At 34.6% G+C, this 16,427-nt stretch overlaps 1 protein-coding gene across 1 annotated transcript; it reads left to right on the top strand.

The window, feature by feature from the left end:
* The first annotated feature begins 7,653 nt into the window (after positions 1–7,653).
* LOC149890142 (uncharacterized) lies at positions 7,654–11,829 on the top strand. The gene is made up of 5 exons (XM_090085229.1): positions 7,654–7,947; positions 8,425–9,409; positions 9,515–9,875; positions 10,035–10,869; positions 11,209–11,829. Exons 1-5 carry the CDS (start codon positions 7,654–7,656, stop codon positions 11,827–11,829), a joined length of 3,096 nt encoding a protein of 1,031 aa, XP_089941355.1.
* Positions 11,830–16,427: the final 4,598 nt, after the last annotated feature.

Below are 16,427 nucleotides of genomic sequence, written 5' to 3'. Positions count from 1 at the left end.
CTCGATGATTTTATAGCCTGGACTAACATTTGGATAAAATGAGTAAATGCAATTGAGTTGGGTTCCATTAATATAGGATGATCCGATCACGTTGTTAACGATTCTGATGGTGTTAATGCTTGAAATTCTAACGATATGATCCGACTCGTATTCGGAATTGGAATTTAATTTTCTTTTAGTAAACCCTAAAACTGAAGAGATGCTGTTCTCCACGTTAAAGTCAATCAAATAATTCAAACCAAGTTTAATGGTTGATTTTAAAGTATTAAGATTGATTCCAATTTGAAGGTTGTTTGGAGAGTAATTAATTTTATTTGCAATAATATAACTTCCACGTTGAGCTGTTTTTATTGTGTTAAAAATAGACTTTTGCAAATACTCATTGATGTCTTTAATGTCATAGCTTCCTGATGGAATGATAATGTTTTCCCAATTAGCTCCATTGTTCATGCTGTATTTGAAAGAATTGTTTTTACTGTTTACATTTGGAATGCTGTTGTAAGTCTCAAGACCGAGAAAAGCCATTTCATAACTTTTTCCTTCGTCAAAAACGATTTTATCCAAAAAATCAGTGGTGATAACACTTGATTTTCCATCTACATCGATGATTATACCTGTCATTTTTTTAAATAAGAATTATTTTTTAAATTGTTTTAGAAAAATAAAAAATTGTCAAACCCGCTTCGGTACTTTCCCTCGTTCTTTTTAGAAGAGAGATCAATAACGGCAAATCCGTGAGGTTCATTCCAGCAATGATTGCAAAAGGCTTTAAAATCTTCTATTTTCATATCGCACGAAACGTGGTCTTGATAAATGTGATTAACGCTTTTTTGGTCTTGTTTAAAGAGGCAAATAAAGTTAGCATTTTCTCTGATGGTATGTCTTGGAATCTCGAAATAGTTTTGAGCGAGGTAAAAGCAGTCGACGTTAGAATGTCTTCCTCGGATATAATATTTTTCGCACTTGTTTTGATTAGTTAATTGCAAATCGTCAAAGATCATCAAATTGTTTTTGGTCGAGTCTAAGGATTCAGGTTCAGGTACATCATCAGCCGTTTCAAAGAATTGACACTCCATATCATCATTATTGGAATATTTTTTTGAAATTTCCTCAATAACATCTTCAGGGTTTAAATTCAATTTTTCCATTTCGTCTTGTACATCATCCGTTAACAAATCAACAATATCCTTTTTAGGAAGTTTATTTTCGAAGGATCTTTTGAGTATTTTATATTCAGGTTGAAAAAGGGATTTTCCAAAGACATACAATCGGTTGTAATCTAGCCATCCCGGTCTGAGAAGTAGATTGAGCAGCAACGTTGTTTTTCCATATCCAGACTTTCCAACGATGATTCCTCGAATGCTTCTTGGTAAAAGCTTGCTGTTGTTTCTTTTGGTTTTCCCAATTTTACACGACAATTTCATCACTTCCATTTTTTATATTTAAAAAGTTTTTATATATGTTAAAATGTACTGCGTTAAGTGTAGAAGAGAGACTGAAACCATTCACTTGAAAAACGAGATCACAAAAAACAACAGACCTATGTTGAAAGGGACTTGCAACTCTTGTGGGATAACAAAATGCAAGTTTTTTTCTTCTCATACGCCCAAAGGATCATCTTCGCATGCGGTCAATGGAGGAGACTTGGTGGAATCGATCAACAATTTTTCAAAAAAAATAAAGCTTCCATGGGCAAAGTTTCCAGGAGAAATGCACGTTCCAGGTATGAACTTTGCAGGACCTGGTACCAATTTAGATAAAAGACTCACTTCCACGGACATGTATCAAGAGTGGAGCAAACCGGTAGACAGAGTAGACAATGCAGCATATCACCACGATTTAGCTTACAAGTATTTTAACGACAAGCAAAACAGAAATTTAGCAGATCGAATGATGCTTGAAGAAATGGATTCTATACAAAATCCTACTCAGAGAGAAATAAGCGAGCGAAAAATCATCGAACCCATCATCAAAGCCAAAGCTAAATTTGGATTGGGTGTGAGTGATTTGAAATGGACGGATCAGCTTGCAGAGGAGCTTCATAAACCGGTGATTCATCATTTTAAAAGAAGAAGGGTGATTGTAAACGACATTGATGAAATATGGGCCGCAGATTTGGTGGATATGCAATCGTTTTCAAAATTCAACAAGGGCGTAAAATATTTACTCATGGTGATCGACGTGTTTTCAAAGTATGGATGGATCGTTCCGTTAAAAAGCAAAACGGGTCTTGAAGTGGCAGAATCGTTGAAAAAGATTTTTGGTGAAAGAAAATGCGTCAAATTGTGGGTAGATAAAGGAAAAGAGTTTTACAACAAGCACGTGAGAGCGTTGGGTGTGCAATTATACTCCACTGAAAACGAGGAAAAAAGTTGTGTTGTCGAGCGATGGAACAGAACGATGAAAGAGAGAATGTTTAAATATTTTTCAGCCAACAATACCAATAAATACATTGACGTATTAGATGAGATGGTGAAAAATTACAACAACACAAAGCACTCTTCTATCAAAATGACACCAGTGGAAGCTAGCGATGAAAAGAATAAAGGTAGGGTATGGTGGAATATGTATGGAAAGGATCAAACATTACCAGCAAAACCGAAATTTTCCATGGGTGATCAAGTGCGAATCGTAAAAAAGAAGTCTCATTTTAAAAAGGGGTATACGCCGAGATGGACTGAAGAGGTTTTTACCGTGTCAAATGTTCAGCATACGAATCCGCCCACGTATAAAATCGCTGACGCTAACGGTGAAGAAATTCAAGGCACCTTTTACGAGCAGGAGATGCAAAAGACGCATCAAGACATATTCAGAATTGAAAAAATCATTCGCAAAACCAAGAGCAAGTCGTTAGTCAAATGGTTGGGATATCCAGACTCGTTTAATTCATGGGTAGATAATAATGAATTGTTAAGTTTGCAAAAATGATCTAAAAATTTATTTTTAATATGTAAAATGCATGCTCCTCACAAGTTTTTTAGAAATGTTACCTCAGCAGAAGTCCACAGTTTGGATTTGCAATTAAAAATTTTGGAAGAGAGGGTTAGAGAGTTGGAGGAAAGAAGACCAAACAACATTATTGTGTCTACGAAAACGTTAGATCATCCACCTTATTTCAACGTTAACGAACAATATGAGATTTTTGCTCAGAAAGACATTAAATTTGCTGCTCTCTCACATACAATGATAGCTTTATCCATTGGGTTGAATTTGGAGAAAGGTGTTGCAGTGATAACATTAATGAATAAAATTACTGATCAATTGAATTATAGAAAAAACGAAGTTATTATTTCAGAGTCTGTAGATGATGTTATTATGGACGTGAATAGTAACAGCAAACAGGACGTGATTGTTAAAAAAGGAGAAAAATTTTGTAAGATTAATTACATTGATTTAAAATAGTTTTTTCTTAATAAAAAAATGGAAATATTGAATGAAAAACTTTATCCAGTTCTTCCATCAGCTCCTGCAGATGAAGGAGGGCATGTTTATAGGCTTCAGAAAATAAGCGAGATTCAGAAAGAGATAGAGAGTGAAAAAGCAAAGCGAGTTCATCTAAGCAAAAAGTACCATCGTGTGTTTAGGATCATTTCGAATGTGGACAATGTGATGCAAGGATTATGTATAGCATTGGGTGCGACTGGAATAGGGCTTTTGTCTACGATTATTGCCAGTCCAGTAGCGATTGCGTGTGAAGGTGTGGCTATTGGCATGGGATTTTTATCGATTGTTGGAGGTCAAGTGAATAAAAAGATGGTATTAAAAGCGGAAAAGCATGAGAAGATCAAAGTGTTGGCTGAGTCGAAATTGAACACCATCAGCGAGCACATTTCCAAAGCGTTGATAGACGGAAAAATAAGCGATTCAGAGTTTCAATTGATTCTTGGGGAGCTTCAAAAATTTAAATCCTTGACGGTGGAAATACGAACCAAAACCAAAAAGGGAATAGATGAAGTTATTAAAGAAAACTTGATCCAAAAAGGTCGAGAAGACGCGATTCAAACGTTTAACAATTTGTTTAAAAAAGGATCAACGTAGTCGTAAAAACCAATTTATGTTTTTTTTCCACGTATTTTAAAAAGGATCAACGTAGTCGTAAAACCAATTTATGTTTTTTTCCACGTATTTTAAAAAGATGTTTTTCTTTAAAATACAAGACATGAATAAAAGGGATGAAATTGTGAAACAAATTAATGACAGAAGAAAGAGAATTTATCAGAACAGCATCAACGACAACATTTCAGATGTTAATTTTCAAGCTGATTTGAGCAAGCTGTTCAAGCCGATCATAGAGAGCAATGAAAAGATGATCAAGAGCCTGTCATTCGATCAAAAAAAGAAAAGGCCTTTCGAAGTGAACAAAGTTGGAGATAAAATGTATATTGGAAAAATGGAGGTTGAAATAGATAGAAATGATATCATTGTCGGTGGTGAAAGGTATGAAGGGACAAAAGGTCTTTGGGAGCTGATGACTGAATTAACAATACCAAAGAGCTATACCGATGAAGATTTGCAAAATTATGAAAAAATTTTAATGGATAGTGATGCTATAAGATCTGATTCGCAACCGCATAAACCGAAATCATCAAGAAGACCAAAGTATCAACAACTTATTGCTCCTATTTGGGAAAAAATGATGCGTATTGAAAAGGGCATAAAAGGTCGTGGTGTTATTATTCTTCCAGGTGATCCTAATGCGTTGGTGGAAAAGCTTGAATTGAGTATTGCTGCATGGCATGCTGGGAATACAGGATCAAGAAATGTAGCTGTTGCTATTTGCGATGAGCTGTTGAGACAAGGGGAGATTAATAAAGAGGAATATAAATCGTTAATGAGGACTATTGATAAAATTATTTAAAAAATTGTTTTATTTAAAAAAATGCTCATTGTGAACAAAAGAAGATATGTGAAAAAGAACGTTGTTGGTGGAGGTGGTATTGTGGACATGATTAAAAATTTCATAAAAAGAGCAGCTGCGTCAAGTGTATCAAAAGCAACAGTGAATTTGCTTAAAAATGCTGCAACAAGTAAAATTGGACAAGAAGCGATTACAGCTGCAAAATTTGCTGGGACAGAGTTAGCCCTTTCAGCCATTTCCGCTGCTAAAGATGTAGCTATTGATAAAGGTAAAAAGACCATTGAAAAATTAAAGACTGGTTCATCTATTCAAATTAAGAAAATGTCTAAAAAGAACGCGATTCGAATCCAAGACCTGGTGAAAATGGGGCAGGGCATGAAAATAGTATGAAGATAGCATTTTGTTGCGATGACTTGCAATGAGAGACATTTAAATGAATTAAATAATTTTTTTTTATTATATAAAAAAATGATAAGTACTGAGCGATTAAGAGTTACTGAGAACCCAGAGTATGATATTGGTATTGAAAAAGTTGATTTTTTTGAGTACCTTCCAACCAATCTCGATTTAAATTCTTCAGGCACGATTACTTTTGAGATTGACTGTCAATCGATTCAAACAGTACCATCAGAGGCTTACATTCTTATTGAAGGAGTGTTGAAAAAGAGCGATGGAACCTTTTATGATGCTAAAGACAACATTGCACTGGTGAACAACGCTTTGATGTATTTGTTTAATGATGTGACTTATGACTTGTCGGGAGAGCAAGTGGAAAGAGTGATGTATCCAGGTCCAGCCACCACCATACTTGGATTGATGAAATATCCTTATGGATTTCAGTTTGCTGATGGATTAAAACAGATGTGGTATATGGATACGTCAAATCTTGTTGGAAATTCAGGATTCAATGTTAGACGAGATCACTTGTTTGCAGACACTACATCCGTTGGAGCTTTTTCGTTTAAAATTCCGTTGAAACACATTTTTGGATTTTGCGAAACCTATGACAAAGTTGTTTATGGGTTTAGGCATACCATCACCTTTACAAAGAAAGAATGCGATGATGCAATTTATAGAGCGGAGAGCGTTAGTGCAGGAATGATCAACCTTAAAAAATTCAGACTTTATATGCCTCGCGTTGAATTGGATATTTCGAAAAAGACTGATTTCATGAATTTAATAGCTCAAAAAATTCCCATTCAAGTGGCTTATAAATCAAACAAATGTGAAAGACAGCTTATTCCAGCCGGTCAAACAGAATTTACCTGGTCGCTTGGAAGAGTTACTGACAAAAGCATTCCAAGATTTATCTTGTTCGGACTTCAGACAAACAGAAATTCCAGTCAAACAGTTAATCCATCACTATTCGACCATTGTGATGTTAGCAATTTTTACGTGACTGTTAATGGAATAAAGTATCCAAATTACAATTACGACTTGAATTTTGGAGAAAAGAGAGTGGTCATGGCTTATTCAGATGCGTTCTCTTTTGATGAAAAATATTACGGTACAAATGAACTTGTTTGTCAATCTGGGTTAAGCTTGCTTGAATATATAAAATTATATCCGTTGTTCTTTGTGGATATCAGCAAGCAAAAAGAAAGAGTGGCGTCAGAAACAGCTGAATTAGTGGTAAACCTTAAATTTCGAACTTCAACTATTGCAAATACCGTTATTTTTGCAGTGGTGATTTCTGACAAACTGCTTAAATTTGTTTCAGATGGAACCAACATGACTGCTGTTTATTAAGATGTCTTTTCAGGAAAAATTGAATTGACTTAAAAAAAATCTTGGTATAATAAAATGAGATATACAACATCGTATTTGAAAAATTTGTTCAATGAAAACGGCGTTAGTAAAACAGCAGATGATTTAATAACGTTGATGATGCTTGCGGTTGAAAATAATTTGATCAGTAAAGATGAGATTTTAGAAAGAGCAAAAGAAAAAAAAGTAAAGCCTCCTCCAAAAGAAAAAAAACCTGTTGATCCGAAATGGGAATGGCTTAGTTTTGTTAAGAAAAAACCCATCACTGTGAGAATAACCAACATTGAAACGGGTGAGGTGACTGAATACAAGTCTCTTTACAAAGCGATGGCAGGGACTGGACGTGGATGGAGATATTTAGAGCGTCGAGATGGAAAGGTGGATGATGGAATCAAGATTGAATTTTTAAATTCTGAAAAGCTTGAAAAACGTAAAAAGCAGCAAAATTGATTTTTTAACTTTTAACATGTTAAAAAATTGACTTAAATAAAATTCTTGGCATAAATAAAAAGATGGAGAGGAAGTATGTGATTGAATTTGATATCATGGGTCGTGCGCATCTGTTTGATGAAGAAAAAGAAATTCATGCGGCTGGATGCGAATTTACTGCACATGACGAGTGGGGAAGAAAGTATACGATTAGATTTGATGAAATGGGTCAAGCACATGTATACGACTCAATAAGCGAAATTTTTGCCAATTATCTTGTTTCATAAGTTTTTAATTCTCCCGCGAAAAGAATTAAAAAACGGTAAAAACTTTTCGAAGAAGAAAATATGCTGAAAGTGTGCCAAGATTTAAAAAAATTGAATTGACTTAAAGAAAATCTTAGTATAATAAAAATGAGTATCTATTATTCAAAACCAGAATTAATTGCTAAAGAGCGAAAACTTGAATGCATCGAAAAAAATTTTCTTTCCCTTAATAAAATGGGTGATAAAACTGATGTTAAAAAGCAAAAAGCAAAAACTTTCGCCAAAGAGCGAAAAATTGAAAGTGACATAAAGAAAAATCTTTCCGTAATAAAAATGGAAAGTAAAACTGTGAAAGATCGAAAAGTATCAATGGCATCATTAAGAAGGGATGCTAAAGAAAGAGCGATAAAAGGATATACCAGAATGACTAGGGAAGAGCTTGTTGAGGCAATAAAAAACACAAGACCTATCATTGGGTATGGTCCTGCTCCTCGTAGACGAACGACTGAGGCAAGATCGTTGCCTGTTAATGAAAGACCTACCGTGGTGAGGTTTGTTCGACCAGCTGTAAAAGTTTCTGTAAAACCGACAAAAGTAAGGTTTGTTCAACCACCTGTAAAAGTTTCTGTAAAACCGACAAAAGTTTCAATAAAGCCGACAAAAGTAAGGTTTGCTGTTGGTTCTGAAAGACCTGTCCCTGCCCCAAGACCTGTGCCTGCCCCAAGACCAAGGTCTGACGACTTGATTTCATTCGAACCTTCTGCTCTCTTGCAAAATAGGATGATAAGAGATGAACCCTCTATTCTTAACACACCGGTTATCGATTCAACAAACGTTATTACACCTAGACCGGTTCCTGCTCCAAGACCTTTATTTTCAAGTCTGACGGCAGTTTCAAAAAGTGTGGCGTCCTATGTTAAAACTAAGTTTAATGATATTAAAGAATGGATAGAACCCTACGTTCCTGAAATAGTCAAGAAGAATGTAAACGAATCAGTGAAACAAATCGATGAAAAGATAAAGTCTATCAAATCACTTGTATTAAAAACAGTGTATAAACCTCTCGCGCCAAAACCTTTTACAGTAAAGTTTAATATGACTAAGCATTCAGCAGAGCGCTCCACCAGACTGTTTTCATACGAGCCGTCTTCTCGATACCAAGACATTGTTCCTTTTTTAAACTTGGTAAGGGAGTCTGCTATTCAAACCATGGAAGGAGAAAGAAACACAAAGGTAAGAATTGTTTTAGTCTGTGAAATGACTCGCGTAAGCATCTTAACAGGTGAGGAAACTACTCAGACGGCTAACTTTTCATCTAATGCGCAAAGATTATTGGAGGGTGATGATGTGAGAGCGCTCATGACTGAAATGGAAGAAAAAATCTTGGAACGTAGCGCTAATTACAACAAGATGGGATCCAATTGCGTCTTGTCCAAGATTTTGAGGATGGATATAAGCTTTGTTGATTATGAACCTTTCAAGGGCTCTTCCTACATGGAGCTGCCTCTCAAGTTGAAAAACAAAAAAGCCATCATCAACATGAAAAACGATGACGATCAATGTTTCAAGTGGTGCGTCACCAGAGCTCTTAACATGAAAAATAGAGACAACGAAAGAATTGACAATGAGTTGATTGAACAATCGAAAAAGCTCAATTGGGAAGGAATGGAATTTCCTGTAAAGACCACTCAAATCAAAAAGTTTGAAGTGAATAATCCTGACATCAGCGTGAACGTCTTTCACTATGAAATGAATAAGCCTCAACCTATGCAAATATCCAAATTTCATGATCGAAAACACTGTGTTGATTTGTTGTATATTTCAAACAAAGACAACAGCCATTACTGTCTCATTAACAATTTCAGTCGGTTTGCCGGCTCCTCAACAACAAAAGGAAAAAGAAAACTTCATTTTTGCAGAAATTGCATGCATGGTTATGACCAAGAAGAAAAGCTTCAAATTCACAAAGGATACTGTTATGAGAACGCTCCAATGAGAATTGATCTTCCTAAAGAAGGGTCAACCCTTGAGTTTAAAAACTACAACAACACCATGAGAGTTCCGTACTGTGTCTATGCCGACTTTGAAAGTTTCATCAAGCCTATCGATGACAACACTGAATATAATAATAAAGAATCGTACACCAAAAAATACCAAAAGCATGTTCCAAGCTCCTTCTGCTATTACATCATAGGACCTGATGGTTTAAAAATTAAATCTTTTGAGTATACAGCCGAAAGCGATAAGGATGACGTAGGTAAAAAGTTTGTTACCAGTCTTGAAGCTGACTTTATAAAGATTTGCTGTGATAGTTATTCACTTAAACAACAATGGAAGAATAAGCCAATAAAGACGGATGAGGACAAGAAGAAGTATGAAGCTGCAACCGAATGTCACATTTGCAAAAAGGATCTTAATGGTGACAAAGTGTGGGATCACTGTCATTTGACAGGAAAGTACCGCGGTGCTGCTCATGATGCTTGCAATAAAAAATATCGAATTCCAAAATTTATTCCTGTTGTCTTTCATAATTTGTCTGCCTATGACAGCCATTTGTTCATCAAGAGATTAGGCGGAAAAAACGGAAAACTCAATTGCATACCCAACAGCGAAGAAAAATACATCAGCTTCTCAAAAAGCATCAAAGTGAGAGATTCGATTGATAAGAAAGGTAATCCGAAAAAAGTGTATAGAGATTTAAGGTTCGTTGACAGCTATAGGTTCATGCAAAGCTCGTTAGCAGATTTGACTAGCAACCTTGTTAAAGATTTGTGTGAGGAGTGCTCTAAATTAGACCCTAAGACATGCAAAAAGGACTGCCTTGATAAGAAAGGTAAAAAATGCAAGTGCAAAGACAATTGTAAAGACTGCGCTCATAGAAGATTTAAAAAAGGAGACATCATGTGCAAACATCTCAATTCATTCTACAGCGGAGAACAAAGAAATTTGCTGCTAAGAAAAGGCGTTTACCCTTACGAATGGGTGGACTCGATTGAAAAGTTTTCCGAAACGCAATTGCCATCCAAAGAAGCTTTTTATTCTAGACTAGATGATAAACACATCAGCGATGAAGACTACGCGCATGCACAAAACGTTTGGAAAGTATTTGGATGTGAAACCTTTAAAGATTACCACGAGCTATACAACAAGTCCGACGTGTTGAATCTTGCCGATGTCTTTGAAAATTTTAGAGACACTTGCATGGAATATTACGGTCTCGACCCTCTTTGGTATTACACCTCTCCTGGTTTGGCTTGGGACGCTATGTTAAAGGAAACTAAAATTGAGCTGGACTTGATCACCGATATTGACATGCTCAACATGATCCAAAAAGGAATACGCGGTGGAATCTGCATGATCTCGAATCGACTTGGAAATGCCAACAACAAATACATGCCAGACTATGATCCTTCACAACCATCGAAATTCATCCAGTATTTAGACGCCAACAATCTTTATGGATGGGCTATGAGCAAACCTCTCCCTGTTAGAGGATTCAGATGGATGAATGATCTTCAAAATTGGCGTAGCATGCCATGCATACTTGAAGTTGACTTGAGCTATCCTGAAAGTCTTCACGATTTACACAACGACTACCCTTTGGCTCCTGAAAGATTAACCATTGGAAAAGTACCCAAGCTCGTTCCAAATTTAAACAATAAAGAAAAATACGTAGTCCACCATGAAAGCCTAAAACTCTATGAACGATTGGGTTTAGTCATCACTAAAATTCATCGAGGAATCACCTTTGAAGAAGAACCTTTCATGAAACCATACATCGATGGCAACACCACTAAAAGAACAAAAGCTAAAAACGAGTTTGAAAAAGAATTCTTTAAACTCATGAACAACTCCGTCTTTGGAAAAACCATGGAAAACATTCTAAAGCACGTTGATATTAAACTGGTTACCACAAGAAAAGAAGTCTTAAAATTATCCAAAAATCCTCGTTATGATCGGTACAACATTTTTGATGAAAACCTCACTGCCATTCACATGAAGAAAACACAAGTCACTTACGATAAACCAGTTTACTTAGGAATGAGCATCCTAGACATCAGCAAAACCCTCATGTATGAACATCACTACGACTACATGAAACCTAAATACGGGGATAAGCTGAAATTACTCATGACTGATACTGACTCGCTAATTTACGAAATACAAACAGAAGATTTTTATCAAGACATTAATAACGATGTTAAAGCTAAATTTGACACGAGCAACTTTCCTAAAAATCATAAAGCCGTTGAATTTTTTGGATTCTACATTGGAGAAAACGGTAAGGTTCTTGGAATGTTTAAAGATGAAGCTGGTGGTAAGATCATTGTTGAATTTGTTGGACTTCGACCGAAACTCTACTCTTACTACATCCCTGAAGAAAAAGAAGATGAAGATAAAGAGCAGAAAAATGCAAAGGGGTCAAAAAGAACGTTGTCAAAAATAAGATTACTCATCAAGACTACTATGACTGCTTGCAGGGTAAACAAGAAAAGCTTGCAACCATGAACGTTTTCAGATCTCATCTTCACAATATCTACACCGAAGAAATTAACAAAGTCGCACTCAGCGCTAACGACGACAAAAGAATTATCTTAGATGACGGAATTCACACCCTTGCCATCGGTCACTACAAAACAAGGAATTAACATCTTGAAGAACTGGTATATAAATAACATGATTATTTTTATACTTCTTCTTGATTTTTAAAGGCGACTGTATTGGTTTTGTCATGATATGAAGTGTTCACCATTTTTTATGCATCCTTAAGTATAGGGAATGGGTCAATGCGCCAGAACCCGCTTTTCCTTATATATGACGTAGTTCTAGGCAGGGGGCAGTTAGGGGTTTGGGCCGGGTTGGTTTAGTTCGAACTGCTCTATTTTTTTGCAAGCCATCCTCATTCAACACCAGTATCAACATACAAGAAATTTTAGTATGTCTCATACCTCTTATTTACCTATCTTGAACAACAAAACTCCGGGCACTCCTCTAAAATATGGCACTCCCCCTCTAAAAAAAAGCTGTCTTTTACACTGTTTTCTGTTGATGTTCTGAAATATTTTCTGATGATGTTCAAAAAAAAAAAGTTCTGGGGATGTGTCGCAAGGTCTCAAAGCATGTTCCTATGCACCGTGTTGTGTTTTTACATGACCACTATAACAATCAAATTTTTAAAACCAGTTTTCCTAAAATAATTTTTTTTTTTTTTTAAAGAAGTATCATTTAACCGCTTTTCAAAAAGAAAACATGAATTCATTTTCAATGTAAAACTACCTTTATTAAATATAAACTTAAATACAAAATAAGAAGTCAGTAATAGTTAACTAAATGAAAGGAACTTAAAAACAGCATGACAATAGAAAATTGAATAGTAATTGATATCTTCCATTCGTTTTTTTTTTTTTTTTTTTTTTTTTGCAAATTATGGTTTTTTTGTTGCTTTTAACATGGCTGTTTAATTGTAATTAATCAGTCAATGTTAAAAATGTTAATCACGTTTTATTACAACACCATAACTATTTTGAACTTAGGTTAATTTTTTCCATACCGTTGTAACGTTATGCATGGCCGCCGAGAGGCGAGGGTGGACGGGGAAGATTCTCTGGGCCCGTGTGTATAAACAAAAAATTTTTTTAATAATTTTCAAAAAATTTAAATAGTTTTGACTTTTAAAAGATTTAATTAACTTTTATTTTTAATTTTCAATGACCAGAGCACGCTTCTTTTGGTTCTGGGTATATAATTGATCATTAAATGAGGGCCCATTAAGAAAACTTCCCCGGGGCCCGAAATTTCTCTAGGCTGCTATGACGTTATGACAGGCAGAGTTGTTACGGCATAATATGTCTGGCAGATCTGTCGACATATTTTTAGACATATTTTACATAGACATAAAATATGTCAGAATTATTTTTCTGTCCTCTTACTTTGACATAACTTTATGTCTGAAACATTTTCTGCCGACATAAAATATGTCCGAAATATTTTTCTGTCCACTTACTTTGACATAACTTTATGTCTGAAACATTTTCTGCCGACATAAAATATGTCAGAATTATTTTTCTGTCCTCTTACTTTGACATAACTTTATGTCTGAAACATTTTCTGCAGACATAAAATATGTCCGAAATATTTTTCTGTCCACTTACTTTGACATAACTTTATGTCTGAAACATTTTCTGCCGACATAAAATATGTCCGAAATATTTTTCTGCCTACCAACTATGACATAATTTTATGTCTAAAACATTTTCTGCCGACATAAAATATGTCAGACACATTTTTCTGTCCACTTACTTTGACATAATTTTATGTCTGAGACATTTTCTGCCGACATAAAATATGTCCGAAATATTTTTCTGCCTACCAACTATGACATAATTTTATGTCTAAAACATTTTCTGCCGACATAAAATATGTCAGAGACATTTTTCTGTCCACTTACTTTGACATAATTTTATGTCAGAGACATTTTCTGCCAACATAAATTATGTCAGAAACATTTTTCTGTCCACTTACTTTGACATAATTTTATGTCAGAGACATTTTCTGCCGACATAAATTATGTCAGAAACATTTTTCTGTCCACTTACTTTGACATAATTTTAGGCCTGAGACCTTTTCCGCCCGACAAATTATGTCAGAAATATTTTCTATCCACATATTTTAACATAATTTTATGTCTGAGACATTTGCTGTTTCTTATTTTAGAAGAAAAAATCGTACAACTTTATTGCTCATTTTAGATTAATTTGACGAGTAAAACAAAAGTTTCGATTTCCCCTTGTTAGAATGTAAAAACTTAGTCTCAAACTTAGTTTTTATTATTGAATGTGGTTTTTATTATATGGCGTCCTGTGCCGCACTAGAAATTATGTTAAGTAGAAAGGAAAGTAGAACTTTTAAAGGGTCGAACCATTTACAGCATAAATTCTACGATCTAATCGTCTGCAACATAATAAAAATAGAAAATAATTCTTTGTCAGAATATTTATATCCGTTCCATGATAGGTCGAATAATTTATGGTCGAAGCAAACCTTATTAAAAATATAGTTTTTCACCAGCGCGGCGTTTCAGGTTAAAATAGATTAACCACAGGACGAACGACAATTTAAAGCAGCGCACAGTGTATCGCTTCATTCAAGCTAGGTGGACAAAAGTCATATCAAGAAATCAACTAATTGATAATATTTTCACAATAACAGTCCTATATTAGTAATAACTTGCGATGTTAATTATGAAAAACATTACAGAGCAATGAGTCATAAGCAATTAAAGAGGCGTTAAAATGTAATTTCATTTTTGAAAAAAATTAAATAAAAATTTACAATCGTTGCATTAACATTTAGCAAGAATTAAAGAAAGCAATCATTTTAATGCAGCGATGGATTTTACTTTTGAGGGTAAGTACTATTTACTTACATTAAATATTTTATTTAAAAGTTAAGCAATATGTGTTAAAGTATGGTTTAAAAAACTGGGTTAAAATTGTAAAATATTTTTTGGTTTTTAATTTTTAAACTTATACAACTTTTTGTATCCACATGTATCCAAGCTAATTTATTAACAGTGTATAGCTAAAGTCCTAAGGTGTACAACAAAGAAAAAATTTTCACCACATAAATCCACAATTTTTTGTTATTAAATTTCATTTAGATCATGTGCGCTTTTTTTCAAAAATGAAGTTGTTTAAAAAATGGCGAAGACATAATCAAGAAGAAAGAAATTCTCGTTGAATGGATTTTATTTTGCAAAGATTTTGTGTTAATGATGTAACTGATGTGACTAAAGATTCTGAGAGGTCTTTGCAGTTAAAAATTTCATGTATGGCTTCAAAATTCGCAAAAAAATGGTCTGCAGCACATATGATGATGGACCGTTTTTTAAACAAAAATAAAATTTGGTTAGAGGGGGCAAATGTAGAATTTAAAATAAGTATATACCAGCAAAGTACTTTTTCATCATCTGGAGAAATTCAAGGACGACCAAAAAAGAACTTTGAAGACTCGTCCTTTAAAACCAAAAAACGAAGAGTTGAAAACTTAGTAAAATTGCAAAGTGCAACTGAGTTGACCACAGCTGCTGAAGTAGCATGCCGTGCGTTGGGGCACAGAAACCAAGCTACTTTAATCAGAAAAAGTCTGGAATCATCAGAAAAAATTAAATCAAAAGACTTTATTTGTGGGGGCAGGCAGTTAAATCGTGACGAGGCATTAGCTTATTATATTGACTCTAAATGTACAAGTCATTCTTATAAACAGACGAGAAAGTGGTCTTTAAAGGCAGGGCATATATTATTTCCATCTTATTATAGTCTATGCAAGTCGAAAAAGTTATGTTATCCATTAGATGAACATATTTCTGTTACAGAAACACGTGCCGAAATTAGCCTACAAGCTATACTTGATAAAACTACTGAACGCTTAATTGAAGCCCAATGCGAAGTTCTTAAAAGTATTACTTTTACTACGCCATTCACACTAATTAGCAAATGGGGATGTGATGGGAGCTCCGGTCACAGCACATGCAAACAGAAATTTAAAAACTCTGATGCTACTGATGAGTTTCTGTTTGTATTTTCATTTGTTCCGTTGAGACTGAGTGACGGTCAAAATATTATTTGGCAAAATCCACGACCTTCATCCACGCTTTATTGCCGACCAATTAAATTTATTTTTTCAAAAGAAACAAATCTTTTAACTACAACAGAAACTAACCAAGTTTTAACAGAAGTTTCTCAACTTGTTCCAACATCTATAAGACTCAACGAATCTCAAATTACTGTTAAACACGACCTAATACTATCAATGGTAGATGGAAAAGTTTGCAATGCCTTGACTGACACAAGTTCCCAACAAAAATGTTACATATGTGGTGCGACTCTTAAAATGATGAACGGTGAACTAAAAGACTTAGTTGTTAAAAAAGAACATTATGGTTTTGGTCTGTCTACTTTGCATGCGTGGATTCGTTTTTTTGAGTGCATGCTACACATTAGCTATCGTTTAGATATAAAAAAGTGGCAAGTTAGAAGCGATGAAGATAAATCTAGTGTCCAAAAACGTTCAGAAGATATCAAACAAAAATTTAAAAAGCATATGGG

This window comes from Hydra viridissima, unplaced genomic scaffold (assembly GCF_058129835.1).
Source record: "Hydra viridissima isolate aposymbiotic clone 2 unplaced genomic scaffold, HvirCarnegie_v1 scaffold_4, whole genome shotgun sequence".
Lineage (NCBI taxonomy): Eukaryota > Metazoa > Cnidaria > Hydrozoa > Anthoathecata > Hydridae > Hydra > Hydra viridissima.
This window is presented reverse-complemented; position numbering and strand designations above follow the sequence as displayed.